The sequence below is a fragment of the Acanthisitta chloris genome, unplaced genomic scaffold, assembly GCF_000695815.1.
Source record: "Acanthisitta chloris isolate BGI_N310 unplaced genomic scaffold, ASM69581v1 scaffold18880, whole genome shotgun sequence".
Lineage (NCBI taxonomy): Eukaryota > Metazoa > Chordata > Aves > Passeriformes > Acanthisittidae > Acanthisitta > Acanthisitta chloris.
In genome coordinates this window covers 11,752-29,208 of record NW_008650126.1, presented here as the reverse complement: position 1 = coordinate 29,208, position 17,457 = coordinate 11,752, and the positions used below count along the sequence as shown (strand labels likewise).

Here is a 17,457-nt window from a genome sequence, read left to right as displayed (position 1 = left end):
TGTCGGTTGTCCCGGGGGTCCCGGGGGTTCCGGCCGCGCTCCGTGCCCTCGGTCCCCGAGCCGCTCTGCGTCCCCGGCGGTGCCTCCGCCGAGCTGTCACCTTGGGCAGGGGGTTTGCATCGCTCTCCGCTCACTTCGTGCCACGTTCTGAGTCTTTCATACTACAGCGATGCTTCCTTTGTTGCAGGGAAGTTCTCGTTTTCTTTCGTCTTTCCTGCGTGCTGACTTGTGTCAGGTTTAAAGCCTGGATAGTGTGTGGGTTTTATTTTAGAATGTGACGTTTTGTTTAAAAGGACAGGGATCTGTGCACCTGTCTCTTTCCTAATGATGTCACTGTTTGTATGAGCAATTTGTTTCAGCCTGTTGATAAGGACCCACATGTTCTGAGCAGTGGAGCAGGGAGAGAGAACTGGAGGAGCTCATGTCCCAGAGGAACCCAAAGCTCCGTGTCAGGAGGGGAAATCATCCTTACTGCAAACAGATAAAACTAACTTCACCGCCTTGACCAGCGATAGGACCCAAGGGAAAGGTGTGAAGCTGTGTCAGAGGAGGTTTAGGTTGGGTATTAGGAGAAGGTTCTTCACCCAGAGGTGGTTTGGGCACTGGAACAGCTCCCCGGGGCAGTGGGCACAGCACCAAGCCTGACAGGGTTCAAGAATCATTTGCACTGCATTCTCAGGCACATGGTGTGATGATTTATTTTTTTTAACCCCGTCCTGTGCAGAGCCAGGAGTTGGACTTGATGATCCCTGTGTGTCCCTTCCAGGAGATTCTATGATGCTATGACCTTTTCCTAAAATGACAATTTCCAAGCTGACCACAGGTTAGTATAGAGGAAAATGGTCTTGGTGTAAAGGCTTCAGTCATAAAGTCTTGCAGGGTGTTTAAAAAATGTTCTTTGTCTGGCTTGCATCTTTCATGCCTAATGCTCAGTGGATGTAAAAGGATTGTACTGGTTCAAGTTGTGGCACATTTCCTTTATTCTAATGAAGCAGAGTAATGAAAATGTTGGCTATTAGGGATTGATGGCTGGGCATTCCCTCTGACCTGACTGTCCTTATGGCTTGTTCAAATTGCTTCTAGTTGCTTAGTGTAGAACCTGGATTTTCCTACATGATCCAGAGCAGAGGAACAAGTCCTTTCCCTTCCCAAAGTGCAGCATTCCAGAACTCCCTAGATGACTTCACCATTCCTCCTATAGGTAATTGTAATGATTTTCCTGCCTATGGCTATGTAAAGTAGTTCACTCTTAGAACTTCACCTAGCAGCAGTGCTGTAGTAATGAGTCCTTCTTCAGGGGCTTAAAGTCAAATAAAACAATCTTAATTTTAAATATTTAAGTATGTCTTTCTGAAGTTCTTCCTCATGGTAGCAGATCTTGTGCAATATGTAAGATGTTGGATTCTCGCTGCCCATGTAGAAATGAGATAACAAAAACTATTCTGAAAAAAAAGCTGATGGAAAGCAGGTCTTTTGAGAACTAAGCACAGTCTGTTATATTTTTTTCTTTAAAGAAAAATGGTTTATATCTCTTTATAACACAAAAATTGTTTCCTAAAAGATTATAAGTAGCAATCATTATTTCTTAGTTACTTGGTGGTTGATTACTTAGGAATCATCTGCGATTTTTGAGGTGCAAATAACACTTTTAATTAGGCTGGCAAACATGAAATCTGTGTACATTTTTCTGAAGGACTTCGCTAGTTAAATAATGTTTTGACAGAGCTAAGTCCTTTTTTTCCCGTTGCTATATTTTGAAGCCAAACAAATTGTTGTCTTGATAAAACCATAAGGGAACACTAGCTGTCATCCTTCCTAACTGACACTTTTGTAGATCTTTATTGGTACAGGATTCTATGCATTATTATAAAACTTCTGGTTAAAAGCAATATAAATGTATCTTTCTAGTGCTTAGACCTTCTAAAATGAGCTTTTTTTCCCAAACTGTAAAGAAGGGAAGTGTGAGGATGCTCATTGAACCAAGGGCTTCCTGTAGCAAACAATGGAGTACTGAATTAGGAGGTAAATGCTTTCATGAGTGCTATTCAGTACCCAGCGGCTGCAGGGGGGAGAGATGGCATAGGCATAGCCCTGGTGGTAAAACCTGTCCCAGCTGCTGGTGAGAGTCAGCACACTCAGCAGAGTACTGTACTTGGAGCACATTCAAGGCATCCAGCTTCCATATGTGCCACTGAGAAGCAGGTTTTTTGAAGCATCCTGTGCTCAGCTGGTGAAAGGAACTGTTGGGTGAAAGAAAATATTTCTTTGCTTTACCTCTGTGTTCTTAGCTTCATCTCCTGTGGGAATTATTTAAGATTCTGCTTCTACAAGTCAGCCTAAAACCAAGGAGGAGGGGGAATAATAGTGTTTCTCTGCTTGGCTGCTGTCCTCAGGGTTCTGAAAGGCAGTGTGGAACAGCCTGGTCTCCTCAGTACTGCAGCTGTTTGAGAATGGCACAGAGCAGAGGTCTTGGCAAATCTGGGAAGGCAGCACTGCATTGGCTCATTCAGAGCTGTTCACAGCCACTAAGGTTGGGAACCTGGGCTTATGTTTCAGGAAGAAAATAAATCTGTTCTGATTTGAATGCTAAACAATATGCACCTCTTATTCCAGAGATACTGATGAGTTTCTGCTAAATTGCATAGCAAAATAAATCAGTGGGTTTAATGCCTTTCTGGAAAATCTAGATAGTTTTCAATATTTTTTAAAGGAGCCTATCTTCTGAGGAAATCAATACAGAAGGAGGGCTGATTAGTCTCCTAAATCTTACTCTTAAAGATAAGTTTTACAGTCATTTGAAAAATGTTGGCTATAAAAATTCCTCTCCAGCACTGCAATTATGAGCAAAGGCAACTAAGATCATTGAAAGTTTCAGGTGCTTATCTGTCTTTAGGCCAGAAGAACTACACCTCTGTGGACATGGGTCCAAGTCTCCATTGGGTGCTTTTCCTTTATGCAGTTTTGTAAGAATTGTTCATTAACTTGGTTTCAGATATTTCATACATCTTTAAGATTATAAAGGAAAGATGAAAATGAAATGGATTTTTCTTTCAGAGAGTTCTCAGTGAGGTTTTGTTATTTGTGCTGTGCAAGTACAGAACACTGATAACTCCAGTCTGGAAACCAGTGGCTGCTCAGTATTCTTGCACTTACAGCCTTTTCTTATCAAACTGACACTCTGTGTGGGGAATGAAGAGTTGGCTTTAATTTAAACCAATGCCTAAAGTGCCACTGATTTCAGTAGGAAGGAATTTTGTTCCTCTATCTCTACACTTCTTTTGCGAAGAACTTCATAAGCTGATAGTTTTGTCTCCATATGTTCCTTTTTTTGTGTGGGAGGGTCTTTAATGATTTTGGTATTTCGTCTTCAGTAAAGGAAGGGGAATAGAAGTTGCTTTAGCTTCAGCTCTCAATCCTTTTGCAGGGAAAAAGGGTATGAATAGTATACACAGTTGAAATCAGACACGGTAAAAACTCTACGTGTGTGGGGTTGATAATTTGAAATGCTTTTAGGGATAGGTCAGAAAATTCAAGAGGATAATTTAATCAAGTAAAATCTCCCTTCAGAAAGCTAAGCTATCAGTTTGTTTATGTGACTTAGTCATCCCTTCCTATGTAGCATGATTGTTCATTTGAGTCCAATTTACAGAACAGCGTGTACCTTTTTTTATAGCAGTCATTAAGATAATATGGATGTCAGAATTTAAGGGTGCTTAACTCTGATGGGTAACTGCTAAAGCAAGTGTATATCACATCCTCTTGTGTTGATCCACAGATCACCAGGGGACACACAGGATAATGTTATGGCCAGGCCACTCAGCATATGCCCAACAGTGCTGACCTGGGCAATATTAGTGTTCATCAGAGCTTCCAATTTCATCTTGCATTTGTGACATAAGCATCAAGGTCACTTGTGTTAGGAATTACACTGTTCATTTAAGCTGCCTTCTGCATCTTGTTGTGCAGTGACAGTGTGGTAGTGAATTGTGGATCTACAACATGCCACTCATTTTAAATTGTCTGTTGACAAATGCTGCCTTTCTATGGACCTTCCACAGTGTTATGTGTGGCTCTTGGTTTTGTGTACTCAGTTCCTTATTTTTTTTGTGAAGTATGATTCCAGATCCAGTGGTACCTATGATCTTATAGAAGAGCAAGCTATCTGCAGCAAGCCATTCCTCCTGAGGCAGTAACTCCCTGCTCCTCTGAAATAACTTGTCTAGTACTAAGTGGAAAATAACTGATGTTCAGTGTTATTCCTTTGCATGTCATAGCTCTTTCTGAGGAATTTTGCTTCACAGTTCCAACAGGAGCTGTAGCTTTGCTGGGATCAGCTTAATGAACTATCCCAGGTGATATGCCAAGCAGTGATTCCTGGCTCCTGCTGAGCTTGAGACCACTGAAATATTTTTCTCTAGTTGGAGCACTACACATGGAATAAACTCAAGACCACATGAAGGTACTCAAATGGAACAGTATGTCTGAATAGAATAGATAGAATAGTTAAAGCAACAACTACTTAAAGAGGGTATAAACTTGAATTCCAGCTAGCACGATTGTTCTGAATGCAGTTATCTGCTCAAAAAGTAGAGATAAGTAAAAATTGTTACGGCATATTTCCACTTACTTCTGTTCTTTAGGACTTGTGCTGAGAAACTGTTGGTGTACGATGCTCCTCTGTGGAGGAATCGTGGTATAGAGCAGTCATTGTGCTGTCCACTGAAGTAGACAGTGTTTTGTTTCTGTGATGTGTGGATAGTTGGCTTTTCAAAACCGTCTGTGAGAGGGTTCTGGTGAGCATTTGTTAAGCACCTTGCAATATACTCAAAGCACAGCATGTGTCTCCCAGTTCTTCTCAGCAGAGAATGATAGGATATGATAGGAAGCAATTCCACAAAATTACTTTTTCCTAATGTTTTTTGTGCTATCATAGTGACTGTGACAGGAGAAGTTATTTGCCCTTTCATGAACCTGTTTGGATTGCATGCTGAGAACAAAAAAAAAAAAAAAGAAAAGATGATGAAACACAGAATGAAGAATTATGTACCATCAGGTCCTAGAAAGAGGTGAGTGCTGAAAAGCAATCTCCAAAGCCATCTGAACATCAGACTGTTAAAATTAGGTTCTGGAACATAATTTTCAGGAAAACACATTCCTTTGATAGATGCTTCCAGGTGTGTGAGCAGAGAGGGGAAGGTGGTGCAGTGTGATGTGTTGCTGATCAGCACAGCAAGGGGATTAGGACCTGCTGGAGCTAAAATGCAGGCACACTGCTAACAGTACTTGCATTTTAGAGATGTTCCCAGTGCCTTAAAAACGACAATACAAAACCCTAATAAGGCCTGTACTCTAAACCCCACATAATCTGAATACTCTAACAGGAGTAGTCTGTGAATAGGTCTGCCTGGACTGGGAGGGTCAGTGCCATCTTTAACATTTCCATTCCACTTTGTGACTGGAGATGTCTTTCAAGTGGATGCAAAAATGTGACAAAGCAGAGTGTTTGAATTGTGCTTGGGTTCTGTAATTGACCAGGCCTTAAGGCACAAGAAAAATCAATGGAAAGACATGGTTGTAATGAATTAATTTTGTGTTTACTCAGCCAGTCGACATTTAAACATATGGAACTATTTTCTGTGTAGGAAGAATCTCATGAAAGAGAGCTGTGTCAGCCTGGTTATTAGAGCCTGCTAGAGCAGAGATGAGAGAGCTGATTGGTTTTGTCCTTAGAGGAGCTTATGGTTTACATCTGCTTTTTAACAAATACCAACTATCACTGCTCCTGTGAGGTGCACATTTTGTTTTCTCTTTAGCACGTGAAAGTACAAAACTATTAGTTTGCCTTCAACCAAATCCTGTTGAATTCCTCGTTCCCCAATTAGTGCTAAAGAAATATCTGATTATAGAGTACAGATCTGGGAGGGAGTAACTTGTATTCACCTTTCAAATCTGGCATCTGGCTCAGCTGACTTTGGATCTTGGCAAGTTATTGTGGTAGTGCTTCAATTTCTTCCACTGTAAAATAGAGGTGGTAACTTTATGACAGAGACTTCTGTTAGCATTAGCAGCAAAGCTTTAATTTGGTTGGATTGGTTTTGTTTCCTATCACAGTTTTACTTTCTTAAACTGAGGGGGAAAAAAAATCACAGAATAAGAGGCATTTAACTTGTCTTTTCAGATGGTAGGTGCTTTTCTGAGGTACTTGAGTTTCAGGTGTTTGGAATAACCTTTTTGTCTTTGAAGTATTTACTTGCCAGCAGTATGTACAGTTACCATAGTATTAAATACTGTTCACTATGTGCAGATACAGATTTGTTTTCTGTTTATCCTGTGCTTTCCTCAAGGATTATGTATCAGTAAAGATGCTTTATAGGCAGTACAACCTGTGGGAAAGGCTCTCAGTGAGTTCAGCTCTGTGGCTTCAGGAACTCAGCTGATTTTCACCAATAGTGATATGTTTTGAAATCAACTTAGGGCTGATTTTAGGTGTCTAACACTGCAATTAACACAAGAGTGACTTAAATATATACATCTCAAAAGCAAGGATTCAATAGTATGTACTGCAAAACAAAGGTTTAAAATTGCCTGAAATAATAAAGAAAAGGAATCCTGTTAATGGCTGAGGCTTATTAAAAACATTTGCATCGGTTAGTTTCTAGCCAGCACTTACATGTGAGCAGCATTATGTAAACTCCTTTTGTACTTTTGCCAAGGCAAAGAAGATCAGTAGGTCAAACTTTTAAGCTTGACCTACTTTTTTTTTATAGGTGCTTCACAACAGCTCAGCTTTTCAGCACTTGTTTTCATGCTAGTCTGGAAACAAAGTAGAGAGAACTAACTTTTCTTGCCTGCTGCAGTGTGTAGGATTTCCATCTTACACAGGAGTTCTTCTCCTAGTTGTTGAATTGTCTTCCAGCAGTGGCTGAGACCTGTATATTTCAGAAAAAGGTAACTGGAGTGACTCATGGGTGAGAGGAATATTGACCTTCACAGTGGATAAATGCTGCTATCTATTTCAAAAACAAATGCAAAATGATGTTTGTAGTGTGGTGGAACAAATATGACATGGAGGTGTTTTATTCTTGTATAAAGTAATTTGTGGAAATCAGCAATTATTATAAATTTGTAGTTTATACAATTTTAAATTTAAAAATTGATTTCTTATTACCTAATGAGAAGTTATTGTAGTTCACAATGTGTAAAAATTGAGTAAGGAACAGAATCTTTATTTTATGGAGAGCTATATATAGGAAAAATGTTGTATGGTAATTTTGTGGCATCCCCTTACATGTGCTCTGGCTTCTTTGCTCAATTTCACTTTTCTTCCCCAAGCCTCTGACTGATGGAGATATACACAGATCTGAAAAACTGGAGATATGGCCAAGAAGAGGATCTGTGCAGGGTACGTGTCTGTTTTAAGGAGAGGGGAAACAAGCTAGAGCTTTTTAAGGGCTGAGCACTTACACTGGCCTGATTCTATAGGAATCTGTATGAAACCAACAGTCACAGGTTATATCCTTTCTCAGGGTGAAGCTTTTGGTTTCTTCCTATGATATCATATTCGATTTCCTGTTTGATTATCTTGTATGTATTTTTTTTTAAATTTTGTAAATAGAATTGATGACGAGTTTCGTCTCTCCTGACTCTGGTGGTTTGTCTGTGGGATGGGCTAATCCAGTATGGAATACTTGCTGCTAAGAGTTAGAGCTTCAAAATTCATAGGGAGTATGTAGAGTCTGGTTCCTGTCTTTGAGCAAAACATACTCAGTCTATTATGTCTGGGTCCTTGGGATGAACTAAAGTGCTCCCTTGAGAAGGCATCAAAAGCCTCCCAGGGATTCACTGCAGGATCCGAAGCCAACGTTTCCTATCCGTGCAACATAGTGTGATAAGCAACAGTTGGCTGCTTCCCAAGAACCTCATGGTAGCTGCAGTTGTGTGCCATAAATTACAAAGCACTTTGGGATTATTAAGGATGACAGTCCCTCAAGGTGTAGTGATTAATGCCCCACTTAGATGCTTAAATATTTGTCCAGTGGAAGAGAGTTCACCTTAGGCCTTGAACTTCCTTGGCCGTGAGCAATTCTTTTTGCCATTCTTTGGACACTGCATTAGTAGGGCTGAGCTGTCTCTGTGCTTGGGACATCCAAGAATTTATTAATCAAGTTACAGTGTTCACAGACAGTAAAGTCAAGTAGTTCACATTTGTAGTGCTCATCATTGAGCCAACTTCCCACTCTGTAGTGCTGCAGTTCTTACTCCTGGGTTTTCTGTTCTTTCACCCAGGTTGGTCTTGCCTTGTTTCCACTTCTCTAGCTGTGGCTACTTTCTGCTGTTGGCAGCAATATAATGTAGTTGTATTTTAAGGAATAGGTATGGAATCAGAATAGGTCAACTGATCATTCAGTGTGCCTCAACTGCTTTGCTGGGAATACTGTAGAAGGACTGCTTTGAACCTAGATTCTTTCTGCTCTTCTCAAATTGATGCATATGTACTAACGTGACTGGGATGCCTTAGTGAAACTGTTTGCTTTCTGCAGTCTTTTGCAGATTTTGCATGTTTCTGAAATGAGAGGGATCCTGAAATGAGAGAGATCTGAAATGAGAGGGATCAGAAACATGTTTGCATGTTTCTGAAATGAGAGGGATCCTGACTGCCATGATAAGCAGGGCAAATGTAAAAGTAAGGAGGAATGGGTTTATCTGTAACTTCATCAATACCAGCTTAATGCATCAAACATCCACAGCCTTTAGCTGCAATGTCTTTATACCAAAGCAAAGTGAAGAAAACTGATAAGGGATTGTCATGGACCTTGAGTTTTCTGAAGCATGACTTGTATAGAGGGTGCCTTGTTTGTCTTGAAAATTTGCTTTGTTGTTCAGTCTTCTCTATACAAAGCAGAAATATTCTAAATTGCAGCAGTAAGAGATATCTTTTCTTCAGCACAATGACCAGTTATATTTCCATGGTCAGTGGAAGTGTCAACTCCGGAACTGCACAGCGAGAGATTCTGATTTCCTTCCTTGTAGAGGAGAAAAGGCACTGCTGCTTCTGTGCCTGTTGATGTGAGGATTGTTGTAGGCGTTGTGTGCTGTGGGGAAAGTCACAAGGGTGAAGAGAGAATTTTTTTTTCCTTAGGTTGAATTAGGTTCTGAAACTAATGGTGCACCTAAATTCATACGTTAACAAAGTGTTCTCCATTGTAGAAACTCATGTGGGAAGAAGCATGTTTCACTTTGTTTTTTAAACCCACACTTAATTCAATTTTAAAACTATGCAACAAGATTGTTTAGGAAACCTGAAAAGATTGAAAAGCCAAGAATTTCTAATGTGGTCTCACAAATTCTTTCAGTGGAACATTATTGGGTCACTCAGAGAATTGGAGAAGCACCCTGAAGCTCAACACATGAAAAATGGTGAAATAAAGAGAGTAAAGGCCAGAAGCAGTAGTTGCTGTTTTACAAACAGAAGTCTGTTGAGTTATGCTTAATGTAATCTGAAGTAAATGCTCTCTGTAAGTCAGTGTTCAGTAAGATAAAGTTGGTGATAAGAACATAACATTTTTTCACTGTTTATATGGAATCTAAAATTAGAATTCTGTTTCAGAATGTCAGTATAACAACTGTATAAACATTTGTTAGCAGATAATGCTCTTTGGAGTACTATATAACATCTGATTGCTTTGTAACAGTAGTCCAACTTGCTCAGAAAGGACTGAACCTTCCTGTTTCAATAAAGTCGTATTTTATCTCAGTTAAGTGCAAATTTAACTACTCAGGAATGGTCTGTCTTCTCTTATTCTAGCAAAAAAAAAAAAAAAGAAGTCTCCAGACTCTAACAGTCTATTTTTGTAGATGCCAGTTTGTGATAAGGGAGAAAGTGTTATCACCACACAGACAGCACCTGTTAATTGCCTAAATAATTCAGGCTTAATTTATGCAGGTTTCTAAAACAAGGACTTGCCTTAGCAAAAGGGATAAGAAAATACAACTTCAGGATAAATCCTGAGTATGCTTCCTGCCTTCCTATTTTTCTTTGGTTTTAATGGTTTTGCTGTGATGGGAACAACAAGTAAATGTCTAAATTTGAGAATTGTTATTGCAGAAGGTTGGGGTTTGGTTTGGTTTATTTTGTTGGCCTGAAAAGTTAAAGCTACCTTTTATGTTGGGGAGAGTTAAAATGTTAATGGGCCAGGCAACTGTGTTCCAGCAGTCCTTGAGGACAGGTTGCATGTAGTTAACCTCTGTGTCTTTCAGCACATGAAGTGTTGCTTGTAGATAATAAAATCTTTGTTAGCCCTGTACCTAATCCCTTTTGAGAGTGCAGTTTAACCTGCATTGCTGGTTGTTACAAGCATGTCATACACAGATTTGGCAACAGTTAAGAAGTACCTTTAGGAATAAAAACTAAGGTTAGGTTTAATTCTGCTTGAAATATTATTCTAGTTGCAATGAAATAAGTCTTTGGGCAAATAGATGCCATTCTTCATTGACAAAGGTGCTTCATGGAATAATGAGACTAGTAGACAGAAGGTCTTTTATATCCCCAATGAGTAGAGTGGGGGAAACCTGTGTGTCCAAGGAAGGGCTTGCAAGACCAGAAATGTGCTTAATCCTTGCAGTTATTCTAGAAGTTCTAATAAAAAGTACTTCTACCTGCAAACTTCCCTTCTCATGTCCTCATTGCTATAAATACAGTCCTGCCATCAGTTGTGTGATTTAAAGAAACTGTCATCAAATTGTGAGTACATTTAATTTGCTCTTTGAATGTTTTGTTCTTTATTTAGCATAGTCTGTCTGGTGTACTTTCTGGCAATCTGGGCCTAAAATATGTTCCCAGTAGTGGACCAAGAGAAAGTTAGGCTCAGGTGTAAGTAAACATTCAAGCACATAAGGTGTATTTAGGTTGAGTGTTTGCAGAAGAGACACCTAAACTTTGAAAATATGTTTGTAACCATATAAATGTCAAAAGGCATTTTAACACTTCTCTTTTCACCTTCACCACTGGGTAATCCACAAGGTCATGGAAGAGCCAGATCAGTGGGTGTCCTTAGAGCATGTCTGGTGCAAGCTGAGATAGTGCAAAGCACAACAGTTACACCTGACAGAGGAAGATAATCCTTATTCCTCCTCAGTTTGATAAAATGCACTAGCAGTTTTGAGGGCAGGGCAGGACCTGAATTTTCCCCTGAATGCCTTTGTTACTGGGCCAGAAAATTGCTTTAGACTGTAACCAGGAAGGTTCATACTTACTTTCTCTCCATGAATAGAGAGAGAAAACAGGATACATTACTTGGTGTGGTTTGGGGGTTTTGGTGTATCTATTCTGATCTGCTTGGACATAATTATTAAGTTTGAAACTCAACTGACTTGGTGAAATGATGTTTTTGGATATGCAAGAGCTAAAAATAGAGATCTCTGAAGTCCATTTATTGCCAACCTGTGAACAGACCACTTTATAAGACACCCATGTAGAACGTGATCCACTATACTGTGAAGATCCAGAATTTGTGTTCTTCTGGTTGTGTTGTGTTCATACCACATGACAAACTCTGGTGCTGGCATTACTGACCCAGCCTGGTCACCTCATGTCCCTGAGTGCTGTCAGTCGTGGTCAGCCCCAAAGACCTGCACATCAGCCATACAGTTGTGATGACCAGACCATTTCTGAGAAGGTTGGAGTAGGGTTGTGTGGTATATTGGTTAGAGAGGTATCATTTTACAGCTCTGTCTGAAGCCAAATATAACCAACTCTGTTAAAATGAATGCGAGCTCATCAGATGTTAAATGGCAGAACAGCTGTAGGTGTCATAGCTTGTGGCTTTCAACTGAACATATGGCATAAAACTGGTGTAGCTGACTAGAAAAATCACTTTTAAATATTGACACTGCCTTTGATCTTTCCATTTTTAGGCAGTGAATTTTGTCAGCTTTGAGTAGCTCTGTTTTGGTTGGAGGAAAAATGGAAATAACAGGATTTTTGTTGTTGTTTTTTAAGCTAAATAAAACATTAGGTTTTCTTTTTTTGAAAAAGTTCTTTGTTTTGTCCAGGCCCTTGCCATGTCAGAAACGATAAAGATTCTAGTCACTAACAACACTGTCCTGTTGTGAAAATGCTTAAGAGTGTTAGAAAATAAACAACCAGAAGGATGCAGCTTATTAGAGATCCTGTTTACCAACATTTAATTAATGCTGTCTTCTGAAGTGGGAAAGAATACCTTCAGCATGGGCAGATTTCCTGGCTCTGATACATGAGAACACACAGAGCCTTTGTTGTATCAGGAGAGTTGTCCCTGCACTGTTGCGTGAGGAAAGCTCTTACAGAGTGTGCTAGTCCAGCTCAAAAAGTAATTAAAAATATTTAAAAGAAGGAAAAGAGGGGGTGCAAAAGGCAAACCAAACATTAAATAAACCCAATACACAAGCTGCAGTGCATTGAAACTTGTTTGTTGGAATTCAGACATAAACTTGCTTTTTATTGGTGCAAATGTCTGTGATTTAAACATCAATTGCTACCAGTATATCATAATGATTGTCAGCTGTCGGAATAAACTTTTCTAATGCATGTAAGTCTTTCCCAATAGATGGCCCCTGATTTATTTTTTTTCCTCTTTCTCTTTGAGGTGGGAGGAGGGAAGGAGAAAACTTTTTTGTGGGATGAAGATTTGGTTTGAATTAGGCATGATACAAACACTGAATTGGAAACTTTTGAGGCAACTCAGGCACCAGATGTTCTTCAGCAGCAAGGCAGGCATTTCTGATGATATAGCACAACTCTTTAGACTTTAAAATGTGGAATTTTTCTCTTTAAAAGCCAGTAGGTTTTCCAATGGATGCCAAAAATGGTGCCTAATAAATTACATTCTCTGGAAATTAGGTTGCTAAATGTAATTCAGTTGGTAGATTCCTCACAGCTAGCATAAACTGGGCTTGAAACTAGGGATGTTACCTCACCTATAGGAGTATTTTTAAGAATACTGTCTTCCTGAAACAAGGAAACATCCTTTACATCTCCAGAGCAAGAAGGATAGTGCATTTCAAAGTTGATTTCAAAGGGAGACAGCATCTGATTTCCAGGAAGGGGATAAATGGAGTAGAAGAGAAATAGCAGCTTATAAAATAACACACTCAGTCTGACAACATTGGCTTGAATTGCTCCTAAACGATGCTGTCTAGATATTGCAGGGACTTTGCAAGCAAATTTATTAGAACCTGACCTTTTAACATTGCATAAATATTTTTCAGGTGTTTGTTTCATACCAGTAAATATCCAGTGGGTGCACAAAGTGGTCTGTTTCACAGTGAGAAACTCCAGAGCTTTTCTTCCAAGGTTCTAATACCTATTAGATGATTTGAGAGACAAATTAAAGTGAATGCCAAAAACCTAAGATTTGACATACAAAGGGCAGGAAAGATAATTCATAATCCCTTTGCTTTGAAGTCCTGTATGTTCTGTGCCTTTGCAGTTTTTTAGGCCTTGCTCTAGATAATTCTTTAACATTGTTGAATCTTATTTTAGTGAACCTGAACTTGGTTGCCTATTAATCTCCTAACTGAACAGCATACTGGAACATCTGCAGTGAAAGAATCAATCTGTTATGCCACATCCTGAATACTGTACTTGCACAGTAACCTCAGAGTTATTGTAGTGGTGTAAGTGCTAAAGAGCATCCACTCAACTACCCCGTCCCTCACAAAAGAAGTCATTATTTATGTAAGAACAGTTGATCCTATCTTACATTTTGATCCTTTTTATACAGTTATTTAGATATAATCCAGTTATTGTATCGTCCTGCAGCAATGACCTAAGGACAAAAGTGGAGGAAAGGGTGTTCAACCTGCTTATAGTTACTTCACTACAATTAATTATGTGTGTGTGCTGTCTAAAAAAATGCTCTGCTATGACATTATTTGAGACTGTAAACTTTTTAAAATTGCTTTAATGGGTCAGTGGTCGAAAATTTAGATGAGGACTAACTACATTTCCTTTTACAAGACTATAATTCAGGGAAGTTATAGATACAGAACAGTTCTGGGAGCTGTGCCTGTGGACACCATTCGCTTGGAACTGATGTACTGAGACTCCGTGGTTCTGTTTAACTGTTACTACCTGGATGTTGCCTTAGAGAATCAAATGGTTTCCCCAGTGTTGTTAATCCTTTTTTCCTCCTTGGTTTTGCAAAGCAGCAGGATGCTGTTATCTTTTTTCCCCTTCACACCAGAGGTGGTGCTTATCCTGCAAAAGCTTTTCCCCTAACCTTCTGCATTGCTTACTCCGAGCGTGACTAATCTCCTCATAAGAGAGGGTACAGAGCCTGATTTCTGATGGAGTTTTGCACTGGAATAAGCAGAATTAACTATATGGAGTACCTCCAAGGCTGTGATAGGCAAAGATCAGGAGTGTCAGTTCCTTAGCTTTTGGGAAAGGCAGAAGGGAGAGCACTCTGTTTTCAAGGAACCTAGAATATGGAATTAGTAGAAATTTTGCCCAAAACAAAACACATGTAAATAAACCTAAATAAGTCATTCTCTCTTCCCCCTTTGTATAGTAACATCACTTCAAGTGCTCATTGCAGGAAAATAAGTTCCATATGTAAGAATGGGAAGCATTCCACATCAGCTGCCAACTTCCTTTGAGGACTTTGAAAATTTTCTTCCTGGAAGTACCTCCTCCTTGTTTGCTGTTACAGACAGGTGCATTGGAACTATTCTTACTGTGCTGTGTTGTCTGTTCCTCTCAGGAATTCCTCAGCTATGCTTTGCTCACTTTGAAAGCAGTCTGCTCTCAGAGAGGCTTGGTTGCAGGCAAGGAGCAGCAGAGATGTTAAAGGCAAGGTGGCCAAAGTCAACTTGCTGGTTATCCCTAGCACTGGTACAGGAATTAGTCTGTCATGACCAAATCACTACGTTTTCTTTAGACCTTCAAGGTTTGCACTTGGATTGGCAGCACTCTAGATGGCTGCAGCCTGTTCCTGCTCTTGGATGGTCCTACAGCTTTTCCCAGTCAAATTTATCAACTCAATAAAAGTTAGAAACTTTCCAAAAATAGCTTCATTTCCTCCTGTCCTTGCCATGGCCCAATACAGGGAATGGCTTAACTGAGCTGCCCTTCTTTTGCATTCGTTGTGCTCTGGAATGTGACTGTTACCTAACCAGCAGCAATGAATGTTTTAGTGTGCCCATATAACGCAGGTCCATGCACTGTGCTCATTACTAAAACATAAAACTTATCAGTCCTTGCCACACTGGCAGTGCTCTAAGATTTATGTCACCAGCACCTCATTAGGAACCCTCTAAACTGTGCTCTTCACTGAGCAAAGATGGTTTAACAAGTCCACAGCACACTGAAGTGTCTTGTTTGAGTGGAAATTGTCTGGCAGTCACAACTGATGTTTCTAGCAGAACCACCCCAGCTCATCAGGACAGTGAGGGAGGGAGAGCAGGCAGGCTGTCTGGGAGTGGTTGAATGTTTTATCCTTCTCATTGGGCATACTGATCTGTAATATTTATTTCATGTTAGTATTAAACATTTTGCTGAGGATGTGGTTGATGTACGGAAGTTAAAAGTGAGGAATCTTTTGTCAATGAATGTCAGAGATTGCAGATGCATTTAAACCCAAGGAATAGCCTTTCTCTAAAATGATTGGAAAGAGTAAAGACATTCTCAAGTGGGGAGAGTAGCAGAGGACAGAGGAGGTACCTCGAGCTGAGCAAGGGAAGGTCTGAGGATTTGTGCTTTGGATGTTCGTATGGCAACACAGTTGCTGCACTCTGATGTTTGAGCCCCACCTTGCTCACTGCATCATGCTTTTACCATATTAGCTGTTTCTTATGCTGTGGTAAGCTCCTCATGGCAGTGGCACCTCTCCTGTGTCCATCTGGCATGCTCCATCCCACGTGTTCTTGCCACCAAATAACAGATGAACAGCGAACATCTGAATGGCTGTTGTTATGCTGCTGCTTTCCAGCCGTGCTATCACTTTTAATAATTCAGAAGTGATGGAGAGGTGGGGGAGTGAAAGGGCTGCAGCAATCTTTGTTTCTCTCTGTAGCGTGAGATTCCTCCTTGGTGGCTCTGTAGTTACCAGGGAAACAGGAGAGGGATGGCACAGCACCTCGGGGCTGGGGTGGGACTTGGGGGTCGCTCCCTGGCAGCTGCACGTCTGCACCAAGGGGGAAAACAAGGACTTGCCTTTTTTTTCTTTCCCTCAATGGTTTTTGTGAAACTTAATTGTTAAACAGGTGATGCTCCCAAATGCTGGTGTATTTGTTTAAAAGTCTCTTTATTACTGATTCTGGTCAAAATATGCAGTCCTAGAAAATGGGCATTACTAGTAATCTGGAGGAGCTGGGTGAGGTAGTGTAGGAATATGATCATTAAATCTTTCTCTGGTATTAGGTGGAATCCTGTCACTACTGGAAGGTTGTTTAATGTGTTTGAAATGCATTGGCACTTCAGGGAATAGATTTACTGGAAATCACTTCACTGACATTTGCTCAGTGCAGCATTCTCTGTTCTGATAAAGGTTGAATCTCATTTTTAGTAATTAGCGTCTATATCCTAATCACCTCTTGCACTAGCTGTTCTGACCTGAATAATGCCAGTCTTGGAAGCTCCAGGGGGAGAGGATGGGAGCAGCCCTTACATCTCTGGGTTGTCGTCGTAGCTCCGCAGGGCTGAGCAGTGTGGGCATGGGGAGGTGGAGGATGAGTAGGTGTGCTTACTCCACATTTTTAGGGCTGCCTAATCTACTGGCATTAGCTGTGCTATTTGTTTTATACCTGTGTAGGTGCTTGGATTTTCAGCAAATATGCTGGAGTTATTCTGAGAGGATGACTTGAAAACCTGTTTTACCCAGGGATCAGAGTGGAATTTTGCCGCGATGGAGAGACGGGACGCAGCTTGATGCAAGCAACATGTCCGTTTATTGTTGTTTTTCACAAATCCTTATAGTCCCTTTGCTTAGCATATTCCCTGCTGATTTGCTTATTCTAAACATTAGGTGTGTACCAATTGGTCAACCTAAGGCACAACAACTTGTTGTTTTACCCTAGCAACATCCCAACCCGGGGCTGGTGAGCCAGCACTGTTCAAGGGTCCCATCTCCACACCTACTCCTCCCAAGGCCCTCAGGCAACAAGTCTTAACACATCTCCTGACTAGCCCAGACATGCTGTAGCCTTGCTGAATGCAGCCAGGCCACTCCCCACAGAATTTGGTGGCTCGTTTGAGATGAGCAATTTGGCTGTTCTCTAACTACAGGCAGGAGACTCTTCAATTTAGTGTCTCTGTCTCTCCTTTCAATGACAGACTAGATAAGGTCAAAATAGATTTTCTGTAACAAGTTGGTTTGTTGGCAGCTGCTTGGTAACTGTTTGCTTGATTGCTTTAGAATGGGACCAGTACCATAAAATACGTTCTTCCAAATTTCATGGCAAATAAATACTCTTTTTCCA

At 40.4% G+C, this 17,457-nt stretch overlaps 1 protein-coding gene across 1 annotated transcript in view; it reads left to right on the top strand.

Moving 5' to 3' along the window:
- Positions 1-5,041: 5,041 nt before the first annotated feature.
- Positions 5,042-17,457, top strand: part of LOC103810901 (chromosome unknown open reading frame, human C16orf52) — a 23,558-nt gene continuing 11,142 nt past the window's right edge. The window contains exons 1-2 of the mRNA XM_009083833.1: positions 5,042-5,060; positions 7,331-7,402. Coding sequence (XP_009082081.1) covers positions 5,042-5,060; positions 7,331-7,402 — 91 coding nt within the window. The remainder of the gene's footprint in view (positions 5,061-7,330; positions 7,403-17,457) is intronic.